Source organism: Apteryx rowi, unplaced genomic scaffold (assembly GCF_003343035.1).
Source record: "Apteryx rowi isolate R43461 unplaced genomic scaffold, aptRow1 scaffold_621, whole genome shotgun sequence".
NCBI lineage: Eukaryota > Metazoa > Chordata > Aves > Apterygiformes > Apterygidae > Apteryx > Apteryx rowi.
Genome location: NW_020450896.1, coordinates 69,422 through 88,040, shown reverse-complemented (window position 1 = coordinate 88,040; position 18,619 = coordinate 69,422). Strand labels below are relative to the sequence as shown.

General features: G+C 39.1%; 3 protein-coding genes and 4 non-coding genes across 7 annotated transcripts in view; 1 reads left to right on the top strand and 6 right to left on the bottom strand.

The window, feature by feature from the left end:
* Positions 1-911, bottom strand: part of SPCS1 (signal peptidase complex subunit 1) — a 3,567-nt gene extending 2,656 nt beyond the window's left edge. The window contains exon 1 of the mRNA XM_026084006.1: positions 870-911. Within this exon, the coding sequence (XP_025939791.1) occupies positions 870-911 (42 nt within the window). The remainder of the gene's footprint in view (positions 1-869) is intronic.
* GLT8D1 (glycosyltransferase 8 domain containing 1) lies at positions 82-7,671 on the top strand. The gene is made up of 9 exons (XM_026083971.1): positions 82-1,458; positions 1,556-1,654; positions 3,167-3,383; positions 4,030-4,147; positions 4,664-4,748; positions 4,984-5,096; positions 5,629-5,795; positions 5,992-6,104; positions 6,777-7,671. The coding sequence occupies exons 1-9, from the start codon at positions 1,443-1,445 to the stop codon at positions 6,965-6,967; spliced, it is 1,119 nt and encodes a 372-aa protein (XP_025939756.1). The 5' UTR covers positions 82-1,442; the 3' UTR covers positions 6,968-7,671.
* A 1,688-nt stretch (positions 7,672-9,359) lies between these two features.
* On the bottom strand, positions 9,360-18,613 carry GNL3 (G protein nucleolar 3; the record flags this gene model as incomplete). Its single annotated transcript, XM_026083972.1, has 14 exons — positions 9,360-9,732; positions 9,822-9,903; positions 10,228-10,448; positions 11,015-11,151; positions 11,871-12,013; positions 12,710-12,893; positions 13,222-13,309; positions 13,848-13,983; positions 14,975-15,078; positions 16,007-16,139; positions 16,633-16,716; positions 16,926-17,039; positions 17,733-17,870; positions 18,551-18,613. Coding segments are annotated over 14 exons (1,716 nt in total), but the record flags the coding sequence as incomplete, so codon positions are not given.
* Positions 12,307-12,379, bottom strand: LOC112974723. The gene has a single exon (XR_003256370.1). It is a non-coding gene; the product is annotated as a small nucleolar RNA SNORD19 (small nucleolar RNA).
* LOC112974725 lies at positions 12,901-12,978 on the bottom strand. Its single transcript, XR_003256372.1, has one exon. It is a non-coding gene; the product is annotated as a small nucleolar RNA SNORD69 (small nucleolar RNA).
* Positions 13,407-13,480, bottom strand: LOC112974724. Its single transcript, XR_003256371.1, has one exon. It is a non-coding gene; the product is annotated as a small nucleolar RNA SNORD19 (small nucleolar RNA).
* LOC112974722 lies at positions 15,873-15,948 on the bottom strand. Its single transcript, XR_003256369.1, has one exon. It is a non-coding gene; the product is annotated as a small nucleolar RNA SNORD19 (small nucleolar RNA).
* Positions 18,614-18,619: the final 6 nt, after the last annotated feature.

Genomic DNA, 18,619 nt, shown 5'->3' with positions numbered 1-18,619 from the left:
AGAGGCCGCGGGCGGCCGCGGGCCGGGCAGCACCGCCCGCGCGGAAGCGCTGCCGTGCTGGGGGGCCCCGGGGAACCGGCTCCGTTCTCCTGGGCGACCCCCGCCGTCGCGGCCTGTCAGCAAGTAAACCCGGTTAACGTCGTAAGCTGCATCGCTGAAGTACCTGAAGTTACGCTAATAGAGCGATGAGCTAGTGCATGAGTGTTTTAGTGTGGAGTTTATGTTTGCGCTGAAAATAATTTCAGGAAGGGTAAATGTATAAAGGCTTTTATCGCAGAGCTCTGTGGTTTCCCTAAAGGACGTAAGCTGTATACGTGTGCATGTGCCTCTGCATCGCTGGCCTAGGGACTGTGGAGTGCTGCCGCATGCTTGAGTCTAAAGAGAGAGACTGCAAAAAGCAGAAGTGTTGTAAAAATAAACTACGTTTTCATCCCGATTAGCTTCAGTAGTGCTGCAGACACAGCATACCATATGTATTTATTGTGCTTGATAAAGTGTCTCCCACTGGAGAAAGCAAGAGCAGAAAGAAAATGGTTAGGCCTGTCACACGTAGTTGTCTCAGTGTGGTTTGAACTATCTTCACTTGGATATTTTTGCAACAGTTTTAATGTAGTTCTTTCTCAGCTTCTTGCAGATTTTGTATCTTATTATAGTATAAGTGCTTTCTATATGTTACTTAACACCTAATTCATATACCAGGAWGCACAGTTCTTGTTCTGTCTTCACAGTCGCAGTTAAATAATGAATAAGTATGTTTGAGTTGTGTACAAAAGCTGTATCATTGCTTTGAGTGTATGTTTTTTTCTCTCTTCTGTAGCATGATCGTAATACCTTCTTTCAGACTTTTGTAATCTGTTATGTGATACTACTTCAGCTTGATCATCTGTTACATTTTGTGAGGGCAATACCATGTTTTGAAAGTGTAAGCCATTTGTTAAAATCTTAAATGAATTATGAGTGTGTCCTGACAAAATCTCCCAGTTAGTTAAATAGAGAAAGAAATGTATAAGCATTTGCCTTTTTGTTGGGATGCTTCCAGTTCAGATAGGTAAGTTGGTTCAACCATAAAAGAAGCCATCTGTAATTTTCCATAGTCATTTCAGATCCCTTTTGACTGGCCAAAGCAATCTGTTGTTTTTCTGTAAGTGAAGTAAATGGCAAGATCTGTAAGTCTCCCTTTTCATCTCTTGATTTCTTCTTCAGATATGTAGCTGCATCCTTAGTTAGATGCCATGTTTGGTTATTAAAATGCAGCATACGTTTTTTTCTGCTGAAGAGAAGGAAATATGTTCACTGCACTCTGAAGCTGTTTTGACACTACGGGTGATAGTCTGTTATGCCTCGTGTAGGCACACACTGCAGGGCGGAAGTGACTGCCATATATTTTTCTGTTACAGGTTTGCAGAAAACTTACTCTAACAAATAAAACCACAAGGGAAAAAATGACATTAAGGAAAGGTATGTGTCTGTGATTTTTTTTTAACTCTTTTTTGCTTTTCTGAGTTTCGCAACCTTTCTGCTTATTTTAACAACCTTTTTCCTTTTAAATTTTCAGTGAACATTTCCATCCTCATAGTGGTTGTTGTTATATTTTTGTTAGTTCTTCATCATAACCTCCTAGGCCTCAGTGACTTCTTGAAACGGGAATTGTCAGGTATGTTGAGGTTTTATTTTAATTTTTTGTTTGTTTTTAAGACCAGTGGGAAAAGACATGCTCTGGCGAGGCATAAACCACTTAATTACTGAAATAACTTGTATGATAATGATGGATCATTTGCATAACAAGAAACATTTTTGTACTCTAATAACTAGATCTTTTGCTGTTCTCAGACCCAAGACAGGCATGATCCTGATGAGCGTTATCTAAACCTTGGTACGGTGGGATTGTCTATACTTGCTGTTCTATGACCTTTCCCACTTGGGAAGCTAGACAAGATAGTAATAATTTTTCCTTCTGGTTTTAAAAGTCATTAAAATCTGATTCAGTTTACTTAGCAAAGTCGTTTCATTTTCAAAGCTGTAATATTTCATTACACGCAGGAGTCCACTTGTAAGAACTGCAGGTAATCCCACAGAGACTCAGATAGATAGTATTTCCATGCTCCCACTAACTGCTCAGATGCCTTTTGCCACTCCTGGGAGCCGTTGTTCCTGGGTAGCAGTTGTACAGCTCCTCCTCCTCAACTGTTAAATAGGAGCCTGACAGGCTCTAATCAGGAGTCAGTTGAACTTAGAGCTGTTGAGCTCCGTAATCAGGAAATGGCAAAGAGAAGCAGAAGCCCAGCTTTGTGGACAGCAAACCACTGCCCACAAACCGTCAAGTCCCCTGTTTGCCGTATTCCTCAAATTATCTGAAATTATCCAATATGTAACAGTCTAAATCATCGGAAAGGTACCATTGTTGTTATCAAAAGTGCAGGTGCTGGGAAATTTGTTGCCTTTGTAGGTGATGTGGTCTAATCATAAACTTCAACTGCTGATCTCCATTTTCATTTCCCCACACTACGGGCATAAATTCTGCTGGTTTCAGCTTAGGTTAACGTAGTGTTTTGTGATGCCTGAAAGAAATGTGGGCTGTGCCTAATGCCTTGACCAGCAGGGGGAGGATACTGGCAATGATGACGTTAATCTAGAATTTCAATTTTCTTCATTGCCTCCTACCTAAGAGGAGAAGAAAGAGAGGGAAGAATGACATGGAGAAGACTAGAAGCTAGTTAGGGAAAAGGGGAGGGAGAAGTCAGTGTGAGTGTAGATGTGGCAAATGAGACCAAAGATACAGGCAGCCTAAATTAGTTGAAGCATCATTTTAGCTCTCTCTGAATGACTTACACCTTGGAATTCCAAAATTAAGTATAGTCATCAGAGCTGTAATGCTAATGTGTACCTTGCTGTGCTGCCTCTGAATATTTAGTTACATGTACGTAGTTTATTTGTAAGTGTGATTTTTTTATTTATTTTTTTCCTCTTTATTCAGCTCTCAGACTGCCAAGAGCAGGTGCTATCTTTACATGTTTGACACTGGCATATTGTAGCCCTCTCCCCAGCTGAGACATCCAAGTGCTTGTATCATAGAAATATTTGGAGGCATTGGGAATTTTAACATGGTAATAATTACTGTATTTCATTTTGCATAAAACAAATGTGTGATGCGAATCTTATTCCACAGATTCAAGTCCATTAGGACTTCAGCCTATAGATTTCATACCTGCGATTCCCCAAAGATTGACAGATGAAAGGAATGATGAGGAAATTTCGGTGGTCATTGCAGCATCAGATGAGAGGCTTGGGGGTGCAATTGCAGCCATGAACAGTATTTACAGTAACACCAGATCCAACGTGGTTTTCCATATTGTCACTTTGAATGATACTGTGGATCACCTGAGGTAATGATTTTTTCATTAGACTCCCACAATACTGTCAAACTTGAACTCCTCCTCTTCTGAAAGATACTTACTTTGCCCGATACTGCACTCCTAAATTGTTTGTAGTCCTAGCTGCTGCTGCTTATTAAATCTGCGTAGCAAGGCAGCTGTGGGGAATCCTACAGTCTTTCCTTCTGGTAGGGTTTCAGGGATGGAAGAAAGCATTTACCAGTGGGGTTGCAGACTGTTGCTGGTAAAGGGGTTGTAAAAGTTATTTTCTACATTTCATCTGAGCAACTGAAGTGCTGGCAGTGAAGTTTCCCTGTATTTTTTAGATTGGTCTTTAATTCTTTCTTTCGCACTCAGATTCATTCAACCAATAGTTTCTGTGAAGGACCTGTGATAACAGGACCGTACGTTTCTAATAAAATAAGAAGCGACCTCAGACCATTCATGTGTCAGCTGTGTAGCAGGCTGATAGTGGGCATGTCCCTACAGTCATATGGGACACCACTGAAATTAAGACTTAGATTACATTCTACATGTATGTTTGTTAGAAAGGGAAATGAGTGGACAGATCAGGGTTTGTGTCACAGTCAATATGATCTCTTGCTTCTCTTTGATTTTGTTTCATTTAACAAAATCTTTGCCTTTCTCCTGTTTGCAGGCTGTGGCTAAGTAACACTGCTCTGAAAAACTTAAAATACCGAATTTTGGATTTTGACCCGCATGTCTTGGAAGGGAAAGTACAAGTGGATCCTACAAAGGCAGACACCTTAAAACCGGTGAGGCTAATGTTAGCTAATTTTTGCGAATGCTAGTTAGTAACAATATATTTTGATAACTGCCTCCAATGGCTTTTGAATTCAACTGGAGTTCAAAACCAAATTTGTCAGGGCAGAAGAAATCTTTTATAATCAAATTCCTCCAATTCCAGTAAGAGTAAGCTTTCAGATAGTAAGAAATGAATTTGAATATCTACGCATGCATCTCTAGTAATATTTTTTTGCTGATTTCTACGGTGAAACATAGCAGCTTGCTTGTGAAACATGCCAAAAATGTGCAGACATAAGAAATCCTAATATAGATCAGTTTTAAAAGTTAGTTTATCAATGCACAAGTTTTTAGGAAACCAGGCTTTGTTGAATTGATGGAACCTATTTGTTTTAAATAAMTCTTAGGATATTGCTGGCTATTTTACTTTCTTGGATGTTAGTGCCATAGGTAAGTGCCAAGAGTATCAGTCAACTTCACATTTATTTGAACAGTTCCTTAGTTTTCTTGCTCTCATGTTTTCACAGTTAACCTTTGCAAGATTCTACTTGCCCAGTTTGGTGCCTCATGCAGAGAAGGCCATCTACGTGGATGATGATATAATAGTGCAAGGTATGGGGCCTTTTCTTAGTAAGTCTTATTACTGGTGTATGTTGGGATCAGTACGCTGTCTCAGACAGTAACCAAACACTTCTGCTTCAAAGAAAGATGTAAAAACTCTGTAAATATGAACGAACTGGATTAAACTGAGTGCTTTTATCAGCTGTAGGAATTGACTGAACAAAAAGTCACTCAAGGCTTATGCAAGATTACTTATAATTTTTCTGTGCTTATTTCCATTTTTCAGATGATATTCTTGAACTTTACAACACCCCATTGAAACGTGGACATGCAGCTGCATTTTCAGATGATTGTGACTCGACCACTAATAAATTTGCTGTTCATGGAGCAGGGAATCAGGTTGGATTTATTCCGATTCAGTAGTAACAGTACTATAGATTCCAGCCTTTGGAAATGGGTGCTCAGTTAGTTCTAACATTTTTGCAGGTTGTCTTCCAAAGCAGTGAACCTAAAGGTCTGACTGTACCTACCCAAATCAGTTTACTCTGATATTTGTGTAACAAATTATACTTGCAGTTTCTAGTGAGGCACAGCAAAAGTACTTTGGATTTCTTCTGTGCTTTATGATAGTAACACTCATTTTGGAACAGCAGGAGGTCTTAGAACATAATTTTTTATTTGTGAGTGTATAAAAGGTGTTTTTGCAGGGAGTAGTATTGATTGTCTCAGATTGTGGACATTAAGAACAGGCAGTGTTCCTTAAATGTGTAGTTTCTATAATCATGTTAGGCATCTTAAGCTCTTTCTGCTGCATTAAAGGAAGGGAAAGTTGCTTTAACAACTTGGTGGTATGCTGGACTGTTAGTTGTACAAAATTTTTCTTTAAATGATAATTTGACCATCTTTTAAGTTAATTTCTACTCTTTTTCAGTATAATTACATTGGATTTTTAGATTACAAAAAAGAAACCATCCGAAAGCTTGCCATGAAAGCCAACACCTGCTCTTTCAATCCAGGAGTTTTTGTTGCCAATTTGACAGAATGGAAATTACAGAACATCACCAAGCAATTGGAGAAGTGGATGACACTTAATGTAGCGTAAGTACTCCCAAACTGGGGGTGACTGTAGGCCAGGGACTGGATTATGGTGATGGCATTTAACTGTTAAATGAAAGACTGTGTACATATTTGTGGCTACACACATGACGTACTGTCATGTAGTTGCAAGTGAAAATCGACCAATTTAGGGCCGCACAAGTACCCTTTGCCAACTTCTTTCTCTCTCCTCTTCCAGAGAGGAACTGTACAGTAGGACTCTGGCTGGCAGCATCACTACACCTCCACTGCTCATTGTATTTTACAAGCAACATTCCAGCATTGATCCAATGTGGAATGTCCGACATCTTGGTACGTATGAAATGTTTGGGACCCTTCATTTTCTCTCCCCTAATGTGTTTTCCAGGTCTGTAGCTGGACCTTTAGTTGATGATGCAGCAAATGGATCTTTTCTTTTCTTTTTTCTTTTCTTTCTTTCTATTCTGTGCTTTAAGAAACAGTGCTTTGCAATATTATCTCAGAGCTTGTGGGCCCCTGTGTTCCTTTTTGAACTGCTAGAGGGCTTGCTCGTGAATGGACTTGTTTTCAAGTTGCCTTTTTTTCCCCCCACATACATATTGTATCTAGAGTGATCCTAGATATTTCTTCCTAGATTGTTCAGAGGAACAGACATTTGTATCTGTTCTGCTAGGGGTGAAACTCCAATGCTGGGGGGGCTTCCTTAAGTTTTGTTACAAATGAATAATATACATAGACTGCTGAATACAGCAACCCTAAGAGTGTTTTAAAGAGCTTGGAAGTTAAAGCAGTACAGTAAAATAGACGAGTTCTAAGACTGATCAGAGCAGCATTTATGCTGCACCTGATTATATTTTTCAGTTTGCCTCGATTTCTGCCTCACGTACTAACTTCTTTCTCCATAAATGACAAGAATTCCTTTTTAAACTTTGAAGTTAAAATATTGCATGTTGGTGTTTCTGCTACCTTTTTATCAGGCGCTAATGGGTTTTTTTTCAATAACAGGGTCTAGTGCTGGAAAAAGATACTCTCCTCAGTTTGTGAAAGCTGCCAAGCTGCTCCACTGGAATGGACATTTCAAACCATGGGGAAGAACAGCTTCATATGCTGAGGTCTGGGAGAAGTGGTATATTCCTGACCCTACGGGCAAGTTTAGCCTGCTTCGCAGACACTCAAAAGCCTATGAAGCAAAGTAGAAGAAATTTTATTAACTGATGGCATTTCTCAGGGAACTTTTGGACCCAAGCAGAAATTTTTTAGCCAACTTACATTACAAAGCAGTCCTTGCCTTCTAGAGCACACAGAGATGCGCTTATGCAGGCGCAGTGCTCGTGACCCAAAACACGCAGTCCCGAAGGAGACTCACTTCGCTTGTGTGACGGAAGATGCTACTCCAGCAGCGCTTTGGAAAGCAAAGGAACATCTCCATAAACTAGCACTTTTGTTAGTTTATTTCCATTTGTTGTACATTCTTCTGTTCTTTACTACAAATCTTCTAGGATGGATTGTCTTGTCAGCTACAGAAATAAACAGTTCCTAAGAACAGGAGACAACTTTGGCTGGTTGCTTGCACCATGCAAGTCTTGCACAGTAAGGTACTGTAATCAACAGCTGCTGATTTTTGTTGTTGTTGTTGTTTCTTGCTTTCTTATCCTGTGAAATAGTTTACTCAGCAATACTTTCTTGCATGAGGATTCCTCTCAAACATTTCTGTATAAACCTTTCTTGCACAACTCTGAAAAAATTGAATCTTGGCTTTTGAAAGATGAATTTTCAAGTACTATTTCACTATACAAAGTGGTTTTAACTGCCAGTAAACACTAAAACGTTTTTTGTAAAGCTGTGGAGAAAACTTTTTTCAAAAATAAAAGCTGATTTTAACATCTTGACTCAAACCTCAGCTAAATGGCAGTCTCATTCTGATCTTGGTGCGATACTGGAAGCTTGTTTCCTTTGTACTTACATACAGTACTAAGAGATTGAAGTTGGAGTCAATTGTTCTCAGTTTTGAGAGGCAATTTCATTCCAAAGGGATGTGTTTATTTTTTGGCTCAGGTAGAATGAATTACAGATTAATTTTGCTGTTTTTAAATTACTCTTGACTCTCATGTGAGCATAGCTCTGCTAAATAAACTTTTCCCAACATGCTTCAGTCTGCCCCTTTAACTTCCTCAAGCCAGATAGCAGTTCCCTTTTGCAGCCTGCTGCCCAGCACCTTTTCTTCTATAGGTAAGTAGTTTTTAAGAGTTGTAGTCTTATGTCTGAATATTATTAGCTGATATATCCTAGCAGCTGTTGTGCTCACTGTTCCATTTAATACAGGTTTGAACTCAAGTTGTGATCTTACTCACTCTAATATTGCTTGTGAACACTGTCCTCAATATGTTAGTGTAAAATGTTTAGAGAAAAGGCTCTGCATTAATAATGGTGGGGAATAGAGACTGGCTGAGTGTTAGATGGGCTGAGATACAGGGCAACTAAGAGCTAAAGGGCATATTTGGCTTTATGGGTGGTTTTAGTACTGCTTTATAATTTAAAAGGATTTTCTGGCCTAAAAACTTCCTGGCACTTTGTAATCCTTGCTTATAGTTCTGTTTCTCTCATGGATGCTGTGTTTGGTTAGTTACCTATCCTTTCTTTTCCTGGCTTTTGATGAATAAGAACCATTCTTGTCCTTGAAGGGGTTAGCAATAATGAAACCAGTTCAGTTATTAATTCTAAAGGCTACTACTCTGTCAGCTGATGCTGACTTAATTCTAGTGACCAGGTTTTGTTTTAGCTAGACTAAATAGCATACTTCTGTGTCTGCATGAGACCTTAATACTTTAAGGTACCTGGCATGACTGTGCCTTAAAATACAATTATTTAGGGAAAATACATCAACTGCTTGTTAAAGGAAAACATACAAAGAAATCAGAGCTTTTAAGTTAACAGGAAGAAAACAGATGCAGAGGAGCAAGATGTTTGGTGTCAGGCATTTACTGTTTTATTGGTTGAGCAGCTGCAGGGCCTCTCTTTCAGAAAAACTGGTAAGTAATTCTCTTGCTACCTGAGCTGTGCTATAGGCTGAGTGCTATAACACCTCTTCATTGTGTGAATGAATGTGTTTTGTTTTACAGTTACCAGTTGTTAGCATTTACTAGGTGTCATCAGGAAATATCTCTTCGGTTCAAGATTATCAGCAGGACAAGGAGCTCTTTCCCTAGTGAAGACAGATTTCTACTTCCATAATCCCAGTTACCTTTCCCAGTGAAGTTGTAACCTTTATAAAGCACTGCTTAGATAAAATACCTTGTGCTTAACTGAAGTAAGGAGCATTTTCTAGCTAACCTTTATGTATGAAAGTCCTACAGTTTCAAAAAAGCATACTGAAAACTTGCTGACTTAAGTCACATTCTGTTGTGGTGCAGAATTTGTAAGCCTTTATAAAAATAATTATATTTGATGAAGGGAGGATGAAGACTTACCTGGAATTGAATTGTTCAAACATGATCGGAACTATGTATTTATCACATAGTTTTTCAGAGAAAAAGACAAAGCATTTAGCCTTTTGGAAACTTTTTTTATAAAGCACAGAAAGCTGACTAATTCAGTTTAATATTAGAGGGTTTTTTTAATTAAACTTTTTTTTTAACAGGAATTAAAGTATAGGACTTAAAGCTAAATAAGGGCTCAGTCCCTAGAAATGTATAAAATCTGAAACTATCACAGGAGATACAGTATTATATACACTATTTCACACAGTGTCAATTTTGAATTTTTGCAGCAATTCTGGTATCCAGCATTCAGCCAGCTTCTGCTATACCAGACGTCTTTATGACTGCGTCAAAGGCCAGGAATAGTCTCCAAGCCATGTCTTTGCCCATTCCTCATTACACATAGTCGGTATTAAAATCATAGGCATCATCTTCATCTGCCATCTTCTCCAAGCTGAAGGGTAGTGTATTGGAATGTCTGCCTTCTGAGGAAAAAATCATCTGTTAGTGAACCCAATGCAAGTGCTAAGAGTACTGGAGATTATTTTTAAAGCAACAGGTTTTTAATACAGACCTGCTATCTGCTTTTCTGGATTTGTACATCTTGGCTGCTGTTTTTCAAGGTTTGCTTTCCTGATCACCTGAGTGTTGTTCTCCTACGACAAGTCAGAGAGGTCAGCAATACGAGCGTACTCTGACATCACTAATGAAGTCTCCCATACAAATGAAAGAGATGAGACTGCTCATGGTGCGCACTGAAGAGGAACATGCTGCCTTCTATTCATTACCACTGTCCCAAACAAGCTTCTGTTTTTCCTTAATTAAGCAAAGAAACCCCAACCCTTATATCTAGGAGAAGGACTTGGTGATTTCTTCTAGTGGCTCTAGTGTCTATACATTCACATTTTACAGCTGCATACTGACTGGGGACTTGTTCCCAGGGTCTAGATAGGTGAAAGTCTAATGAAACTCTGATTTACCTCTTTGATGTTCTTTTCTTCTTCTTCTTCCTCCCCATTGCCTTGATCATCATCACTTTCAGTGAAATTCTCTTCCTCCTCTTTCTCTTCCTCCTCTTCCTCACCTGTTTCCAAGTTCTCATGCTCTGATGCTTCCTCTAACACTTTTTCCTCTATTGTCCCATTTGTCATACCTGCTGACTGGAAAGTGATGCTGCTTGCCAGATTGGGGTACTTCAGGGCTGCGAAAGAGATTAATAGACACTTCCTAAGTCGCTGGAATAGACAGCACCAGATGTAATGTCTGCCCCTTACAGAATAGCCATTTTAGCTCAGGGCTAGGAAGACAGCCCTACCCTCTCCCCTCCACAAAGACAGCACTCCTGCATAAACAGTACTGTAAAGGAGAATTCTCCAACAGAATAGCTTTGCTGAGGCATCTATGGAAGATGGGTGTGAGCTGAAGGACTTGAATTTGACTGCAGGTTGTACTGTATGGAATTATTTTGTTGGCCTAGGTAAGAAATTGAAGGAAAGAACTTTGAAGAGCATATAAACCCTGGTCATGCAGAACAGTTAGGTCAGATGAGCAGAAACCAAGGACTAGCAGGGGTAGTGCTGTTTGTGTAAGAAGGCGCATAGCTGCACTGTTCAGCTGCTAACAATCCCCCTTCTCAAAAGGTTCATGGCCACTGCATACTGGCAAAGCTATCACATAAACCCTACAAGGACTTCCATTCAAAGTGTCCCATTAAAAGTACTACTACCACTCTTAATGATAGCAGTGCACTACAGTAACAAGTCCTACCTGTAACAGTGGTGGTATTTTCTTCTTCTAGCTTCTTTAAATTGAAACCCTTCTGCATTTCTGCTATTTTGTCTTCTGTAAGATATGGTGGCAGTCTCTGATATTCCGGAGGTTGTGAGTGGTAGCTTATTTTAGCTCTGTGAAAATAAAATACCAGCATTAAAAACCAACCTAAGATAACATAGTTAAATAACTGTATTTAAAAATAAAAACCCACAGCAAAAGTCTCAACCTAACTACTCATTTAATATCATCTGTTTAACAGCAGTGAAATAGCTGTTTAAATCTGACTCTGAAATTGTCAATATCAGTATTAAGTGGATGGCCCACTCTTGAGAGGAAAAAGAAATGGCATAATTTGTCACCACAAATCATCTGCCTGTAAAAGCAGCTGAACTACTTGAGCAAGAAAAAAATATTCAGACTCAATTAGTCACTGATTCTGAATTACCTTCATCCCGCCCTCGGGAGAATGTAGGAACCACTATAAATCCCAATAGAAAATTTGTAAGCCCCTTTCCTGTCTGTGGAAGAGGTCTACATGAACTCAATTCTTGAGAGGCAACCTATAGCAGAGGTCATCAAATTGGCTACATAATAGCATGCAACATGCTATTGATGGATCTCTGTTCATGGATCCTTCACTATTTCAGAAAATTATAAATGGATGGTGTTCTCTAAATCTGTTCACCAGTCCAGCTCCCTTTCTCCAAGTAAAAGGCAGAAAAAAAACAAAAGCAGCCTCTGTTTTCTAATTACACTTGTTAGCACTCGGAGCTTCTGCTGTGTAAGCACAGAGTTGGATTACAATGTGAAAGAGGCCAGCAGCATAAAGCAGAATTCATAGCATACATACCCTGTCCAGTCACAAAGCAGTAATTTAGCTATACTCTCTGTGTCAGGAACACCTCCCTTTTTCAGCATACCCCTTTTCTGAGCAAGTAAAGTTAAAAACTCCTCGGTATTCCTGAAATCTGGGATACTGTAGAACATCATTACCTAGTGCAAAAGAAAATGTTGCATTCATAAAGAAATCTAGATGACCCATTTTTCTCTTAGTTTTAGGAATAAAAGAGCAAATCAAACTAGGTTACAATGAGAAGGAAAAAGTATATAAAGTAGTTTTGCTTTTGCATTTGGGAGTAAACATTACAGAGTAAAATGGCTACTCCAGCAAATTCATCTGCAATTCACCTTTACCAATGGGCATATGAATACAGCATATTACTTGTTTGTAAAGACCCACTAAACATGGAATGGGATGGAAATTAGGCTTATGTTAATCTAATTGAAACAAGAGTGAGATCAGAGTTGGATCTGAAGTCTTCACTGTAATAAGGAATGGTGAGGTGGTCTTCATTTCTCACTCTGCTTCTGATATTATAATCTGGTGAAATCTTATAAGCAATTTTTTTCTAAATCAGAAAAGTCATTGAGAAAACAGACTCTGGATGAGAGGATCCTGGCACACTGCATCCGCCTTTCATTTGTAAGGATGAAAGATCATGTGTGTGTTGGATACACCAGCCAAAGTTTGCTTCCCTGTATGAGTAATACTCCCCATTCAAAGGAAGGGGGAGCAGTGCAAAAGCCGACAGAGCTGGCTGAAGTGAAATGGGCTTTGGTTATTGACATAAATAAGCTACAAAGAAGCTGAATGTAGTGAGGGGTGTGGAGAAAGATGATGGAACTCACCTGYTGCTTACTGCAGTGATTTAGGATGGCATCTATTCCCTCGAGTACATTTGCCAAGCCCGATTCTCCAGTGTCTATGATGCTTCTCATGGCCAGAGCCAGGGCATTGTTGGAAGGATCTGCAACAATACTTGGACTGTCTAAAATCTTCATCTGTTTATCAATGTGCACAATTTGCATGGACCTGTTGAGACACAAAGCTCAGTGTTGGATTGAATATGCCTCACACAGAGTCAGTTTTAATGCTTTCTCATCATATGCTTTGTGTATGACAGAAAACTAAACATTAATTTTGCAAGCAGAAAAGGAGTAGGTTTATACACTGGGTTCTTCCATGACACCTTGGATGTACAGAATGATGTCTTTTATCCTGGCAAATTCAGATGTGCATTTAAAACTGCACAAAGGGGCAGAAAAGCACAGAAACTGTATACAAACACTAAACAAACTCAAGGTAGTCAGAACACAGCTACAAATAGGGGAATAAATAGCTTTTATCAGAGTCAGCTTACTTGGTAACACCTCTTGCTGGGCCAACATTGCAAGGACGAGCTCCTTTAAGACTATTGATTATGCTGCTCTTCCCCACATTAGGGAAACCTGAAAAAAAACCCACAGAAATCCTTATAAGTAAGAACACTTGGCCTGTGTAACACTAATCAGAACTGCTTCTTACTGCGTCTTTGCTAATGTACATCTTCAGTGTGAGATCAGAGTTGGATCTGAAGTCTTCACTACAGAAGTAAGACAAAGCGTGTATCCTCATTTCTCACACTAATAATAAAAGGGACGTGAAACAAACCATTGAATGGGAGGAAGGCAATGTAGGCTGTGTGGTATGCAGCCTGCTTATCATGTTTACTCAAGCTGGTAAATCAGCTTAGGCCTCAGACAACATGATTTCCACAGATCACATATAACACACACAGAAGTGCAACATACATCACTGTCAACTTAAGTACTGCAACAGCGAGTCTCAGAGGAAAGAACAAATGCTGACTAGAAGGTCTAAAAGCATGTCACAGCCTCAGGTGTGAGGTTGCACATTAGTTGTTTTAATATTATCCAGTCTGTAGTAGAGGATACCAAAGCTCTATAGGAGAAGAAGGAAACTCCTTCCATCTCTCCAAATCCTTACCTACTACTCCAACCTGAATGGCTTTGTTTTGAGTCTTGCAGTGCTCTTGAAGAAGTTTCAAAAGGCATTCGCTTCCAAAACATTCAGTGTTTCTAGATAAATCAATACGTGCACTTCTTTTTGTGACCTTCTCCTGCTACAGGATTCAAAGGCAAAAAAAAAAAAAAAAGTCAGGAGCCATTTAGGAAGATAAATATGTGTGCTTTGATTCACTTGTCTGCTCTAATGTTTCAAAGTACTATCCTTCATGATGTTACTGCATTTTTCTTCTAAGCAGAAGAAAGCAGTTTAGTAAGAAATTAGAAGAAAATAGAAAGATGAATCTATGAGTTAAGTAATAGTAGAAAAGGTAGGCATCAAATATTAGGAGAAAAAGGAACGTGAGCTGACTCATAGGGTCTATGATTTCAGTTCAGACTGTGCTGCAGATTTGTTGTGTGGCCATGAAATAATCATGTACATTCAGACTGTGGAAGCCTTTAATCTGCAAATTCACTCAAGAGACTGACCAATTTCTTTAAAGGATTTCCTAATTGCTTAACCTCTCTATGTTGGGAGTCTCTGCACTGTTTGGCATGAAGATCTATTTCACTATGCTGTTAAAAGGGTTAGTATGTGTGAAGCATTATGTGTTAATGTACATAAGACTCAAACTAGTATCATCTTCACAGAGTTGAGGCTAGAACACAGGGAGCAACTCATTTATACTCTTCAGGAAATAATGCCAGGTGCTACCCTTTGTGATGGCCAAAGTCAGAATGGATGCAGTAGTGTAAGCTGCACCAGTTTACCTACAAGTAAAGATGCTAATGTAACTGGTGCAACCTTCCTATATAGGAGATGAAAAATTCCTCATCTTCCTCTCTTCAGTGTCCTTACAGCAAAAAGACCCATTTTTACTCTCCACCCCAGCATCCTGGGACAAATAGCAACATATATTACAACAGCAAGAATTCCCCTACTCTACCATGAAGCTTAATCAAAGCATAAAGGCATATCCATCAGTCAGTGGTATAATCAAACAAGGGGAAAAAAGTTTAAAGAACAAGAGTTCCTTATTCGCAACATGTCTCAACCCAGCAAACACATATGGTTTAGTCACATGAAAGAGCCTGCAGTGCTCTTACCATAGTCCTGTCCTTAAGCAGCGTTGCTGATTTAAAAGCAACTGTTGGAAATTCATTCTTCAAATAATTCAACCATTTCTCTAAGTTCTCCTTTGGCACCAAATCTGGAAAAAAGAGCATGGTCCTTTCACTCTCATGAATGTTAAATATCACTGCATGGAGTAAATCTAACGTGGAATTGGGAATCAGACTGTATTTTGTCTGTTAGTATGTTTTCTTATGACACACAATATTTGGCTGAAAAGCTGTTTTTTTTTTAATTCTTATGCATAGCTCTAGTAAAATATTGGGTATGTTCCCCAAAGTAATTCAGCATTGCAAATTTTTGTTTGTATTTTTTGTCTCAAGCAGAACTTATACCACAATTACGTTTTCAGCTATTGTGTTAGGTTTTTAATATTGGTGTCTTGCTGGAAGACTTTGTATGGTGAAAGGGGAGATGTTAGGTGAAGGATTAAGCCATCATCCTTGCAAAGGCTACTCTAATACAAAGTTCCCTTTGCTCTTGCTCTTAATATTTTCTGGTTTTACTGCTGATAAACCAATAGTTACCAGCCTTTTTAGCTGGTTTCACCTGTTTGTGTGGCTTCTTCCATATAGCCACAGGAGAAAGAAAATACTTCCCAAAGCCAAATGTCCAACACAACGATCATGTTGGTTTGCTGATGTTTAATTCACCATTGCCTCAGCGGTGACTGTTATCGTGAGCTCTGTCTAGTCACCTATTTTCACAAATATTAAGAACCGTGAGATCTCTAACTTTTGTGAAATTTGACAGACGAGACAGCAGGTTCAAACATCACTGCAAACAGAGAAGGAAGGGGCTAACATGCAATTACTTTGTTTTCTTTTTTAAAGCAACCTAGACTAAAAGGCAGGGGAAACATGACCCTTTCAACAGCCTAGTGAGCTCAGAGTTGGATCTTATGTCTTCAATGGAACCTCAGATTCCTTTAAAATCTTCTTCATAGCTCACCTAACACAGAACCACCCACTGACTAAATAATGCTACAAGAAAACAGTGTTTCTTACCAATTTTGTTCAGAACCAACAGTAGCTTTTTGTCTTCTCCAGAGCAAATAGCTTGCTCCAGTTGAGGACACCGACAGCCCAATGGATCTCTTGCATCCAAAACCTCTAGAACCACATCTGAGGCCTCAATCACCTACATTAGAACAAAGATGATAACTCTGGAATAGCCGTGGCTTATGACAGCAACTACTGAATTTCAAAGAATAATTGTTAAGTGGGGTTTTGTAGGACTCTTCTTGTTCGAGTCCTGCCTTTTTTCCTCTGAACTGCAAACCAAAAAGCTGAAGCAGCTTTCAGCTTTCTCCTCCAAAGGCAGGGAAGCCTTAGACACTAATTCCTCATTAATATGAGAGAAGAGTTCTCCAATCAGTCAGTATGTACTGACATTGGCCCAAGAAGTCTAATGCTTCAAAGTGCTGGATGTCTCAGCACAAGAAATGGCAGCTCATACCATCTAAGATTGAAACCCTCACAGTTTCTAATAAAGTTATTTAGTTCAATGTTGAAGTTTATCACAAACAACCTTTATACTCTAGCAGTTACAGAGTAATGCAGAAAAGGAAAATAACAAATTGTTTCACTACTGATGCTCATCAAATTATATAAAAATAGTTGAAATATCTAACCTTCTTGAGCTCCCTGCAAAATGATTTCTTTGAATTTTTATCCAGCAGCTTGTTAGTCTTTGCTTCAGATTTTCTAGAGGATTCCTGAATGCAAATAAAGATGAGAGGGAATGGTTTAACAGAAAACTAGTGTATTATTATACTTCCGCAGTAGCAGGTAACAGCTACGAGCTACGTTCCTGACAGCACGAAAATGTAACATGTAACATATAGCTTAAGAAGATGATATTGTTTCAGAATAATTTTATGCCTTCTATAAGCTTCAAAGAATCAAAATATTATCAGACACATACCTTTCCCTCTGTTTTTTCCTTGATTTTGGCTGCATTCTTTTTAGCATCAAGCTTTCTCTTTTTTTCAAGCTCCTTCTGTCTGTCAAGCTTCTGCTTTTGCTTTAGTTCTTCAAGCTGATTACAAATAAACAAAACCCAAGCTAGTTATAACACCTTCTAAGGAAGTAAGAAAGACTGCTCTTTCGCCTTACCTCCTTATTTCTGACAAAAGTGCCTGAGATAGCTTAGTTAGAAGCCATGGCTGTTTCAGTGACACTGGGACCTTTTCCTGCATTCCTACCCTGAAAAGAATACTACTGCTTCAATTTAAACAGAGACAATATGTCCATCAGCCAGTTCTCAAAGTAACAGCCATGCAGCAACCATATTAGAACTGATAAAAGATATTTCATGTCACGTTAGTCAACGGAGCAGATACTTATTTTGTGAAGTCTTCTGGATAATCACATAATGTCAAGACCTAACTTTTAGAGTTCTGATGGGACAGCTCATCTTAGTTATCTTACTTATCATAGGTAAATCTAGTTATATTAAAATGACACTTTCAGCAGGTTTGTAGTTACTATACAGCTTATACAATGATGAAATCAAGGTTAAAAAATAAGAGGAAGTTATGATACACGGTATAATGCTGGAAATGAAAAATGTAACTTTTCCCAAGTACATATCTACTAAGACTATTTACAATCTAGTATGATTGCAGCTTCGGGTGTGCATGCTAGCATGTGCACACACCTACATGCAAAGCTTCCTTGAAGACAGGAATGTTCCCTGCTGTTTCTTTCTCTACTACAAACTGTATTTTACCCTCTGCTTTCTTTGCTCTGCTTCACRTAAAAGCTCTTCCTTAAATGGTGCAGCACTGGGAATCCCTGGATCTTTCTTGGGCTTTTTGCGTCCACGTTTCTTGGCCTCTTTTCTGAGTTTTCGGTGGTGTTCTCTAATCTGCAGACAGGAACAAGAACATTTTCTCATTGGAAGCAATCTAGTCTGAGGCAAAAAAAAAAAGATGTATCCCTCCTTTTTACAGATATTGAAGAAAAAATTATACACGTCTGCTTTTAGACTGAAGTGTTTCAATTGCATAATGAATCACCATAAAGCTATACCTAAACAGACAGGCCCAAAATAATGCGAAACATGATGATGCAAGAAACCCATGCTATTATGCTTTCTGTATCATCCTTCTGTCAATGAAGACTAGAAAGCAAATCGCCCACTGTAATCCAGACTCTGTCACCGTTCAAAATAATACATTTATTGGGTACATGTATACATATAACATTATCTGTAATAATATATAAAGTACTTTTAATGCTCAATATCCTTTGATCTATTTATAGATCCTTGCAGCCCAGAATTCACCATTAACTGTGGGTGTACTTCTTTTCATCCAGCCACCTTAACTTCCATTCTCACAGCATTTTTCAGAGCAGGAGCCCAGCAAACAGTTTAAGGATAATATAAAGCAGCACGTGCTGTAAAGCCACTGGTCCTAGCCCACTGAATATGCCTTGGAAGAGAGATGTTTGCCCCCTTGGGAAAACCAGTTAGCACGACGCTTGGACTGGCAACAGATGCCGTCCGCCCCCCCGTCCCGGCCGGGGCCGGCAGCCCGCGCTCACCTTCTTCTGGATCTTGTAGCGCTTGTGGCAGCTCAGCCGCTTGCTGGCTTTCTTCAGCTCTGCAACGCG

Excerpts from the sequence above, each read along its gene's own strand:
- GLT8D1 (XM_026083971.1), top strand. Across the intron at positions 3,384-4,029 it reads GATACTGTGGATCACCTGAG|GCTGTGGCTAAGTAACACTG; the intron begins GTAATGATTTTT and ends TCCTGTTTGCAG. Across the intron at positions 4,148-4,663 it reads AGGCAGACACCTTAAAACCG|TTAACCTTTGCAAGATTCTA; the intron begins GTGAGGCTAATG and ends ATGTTTTCACAG.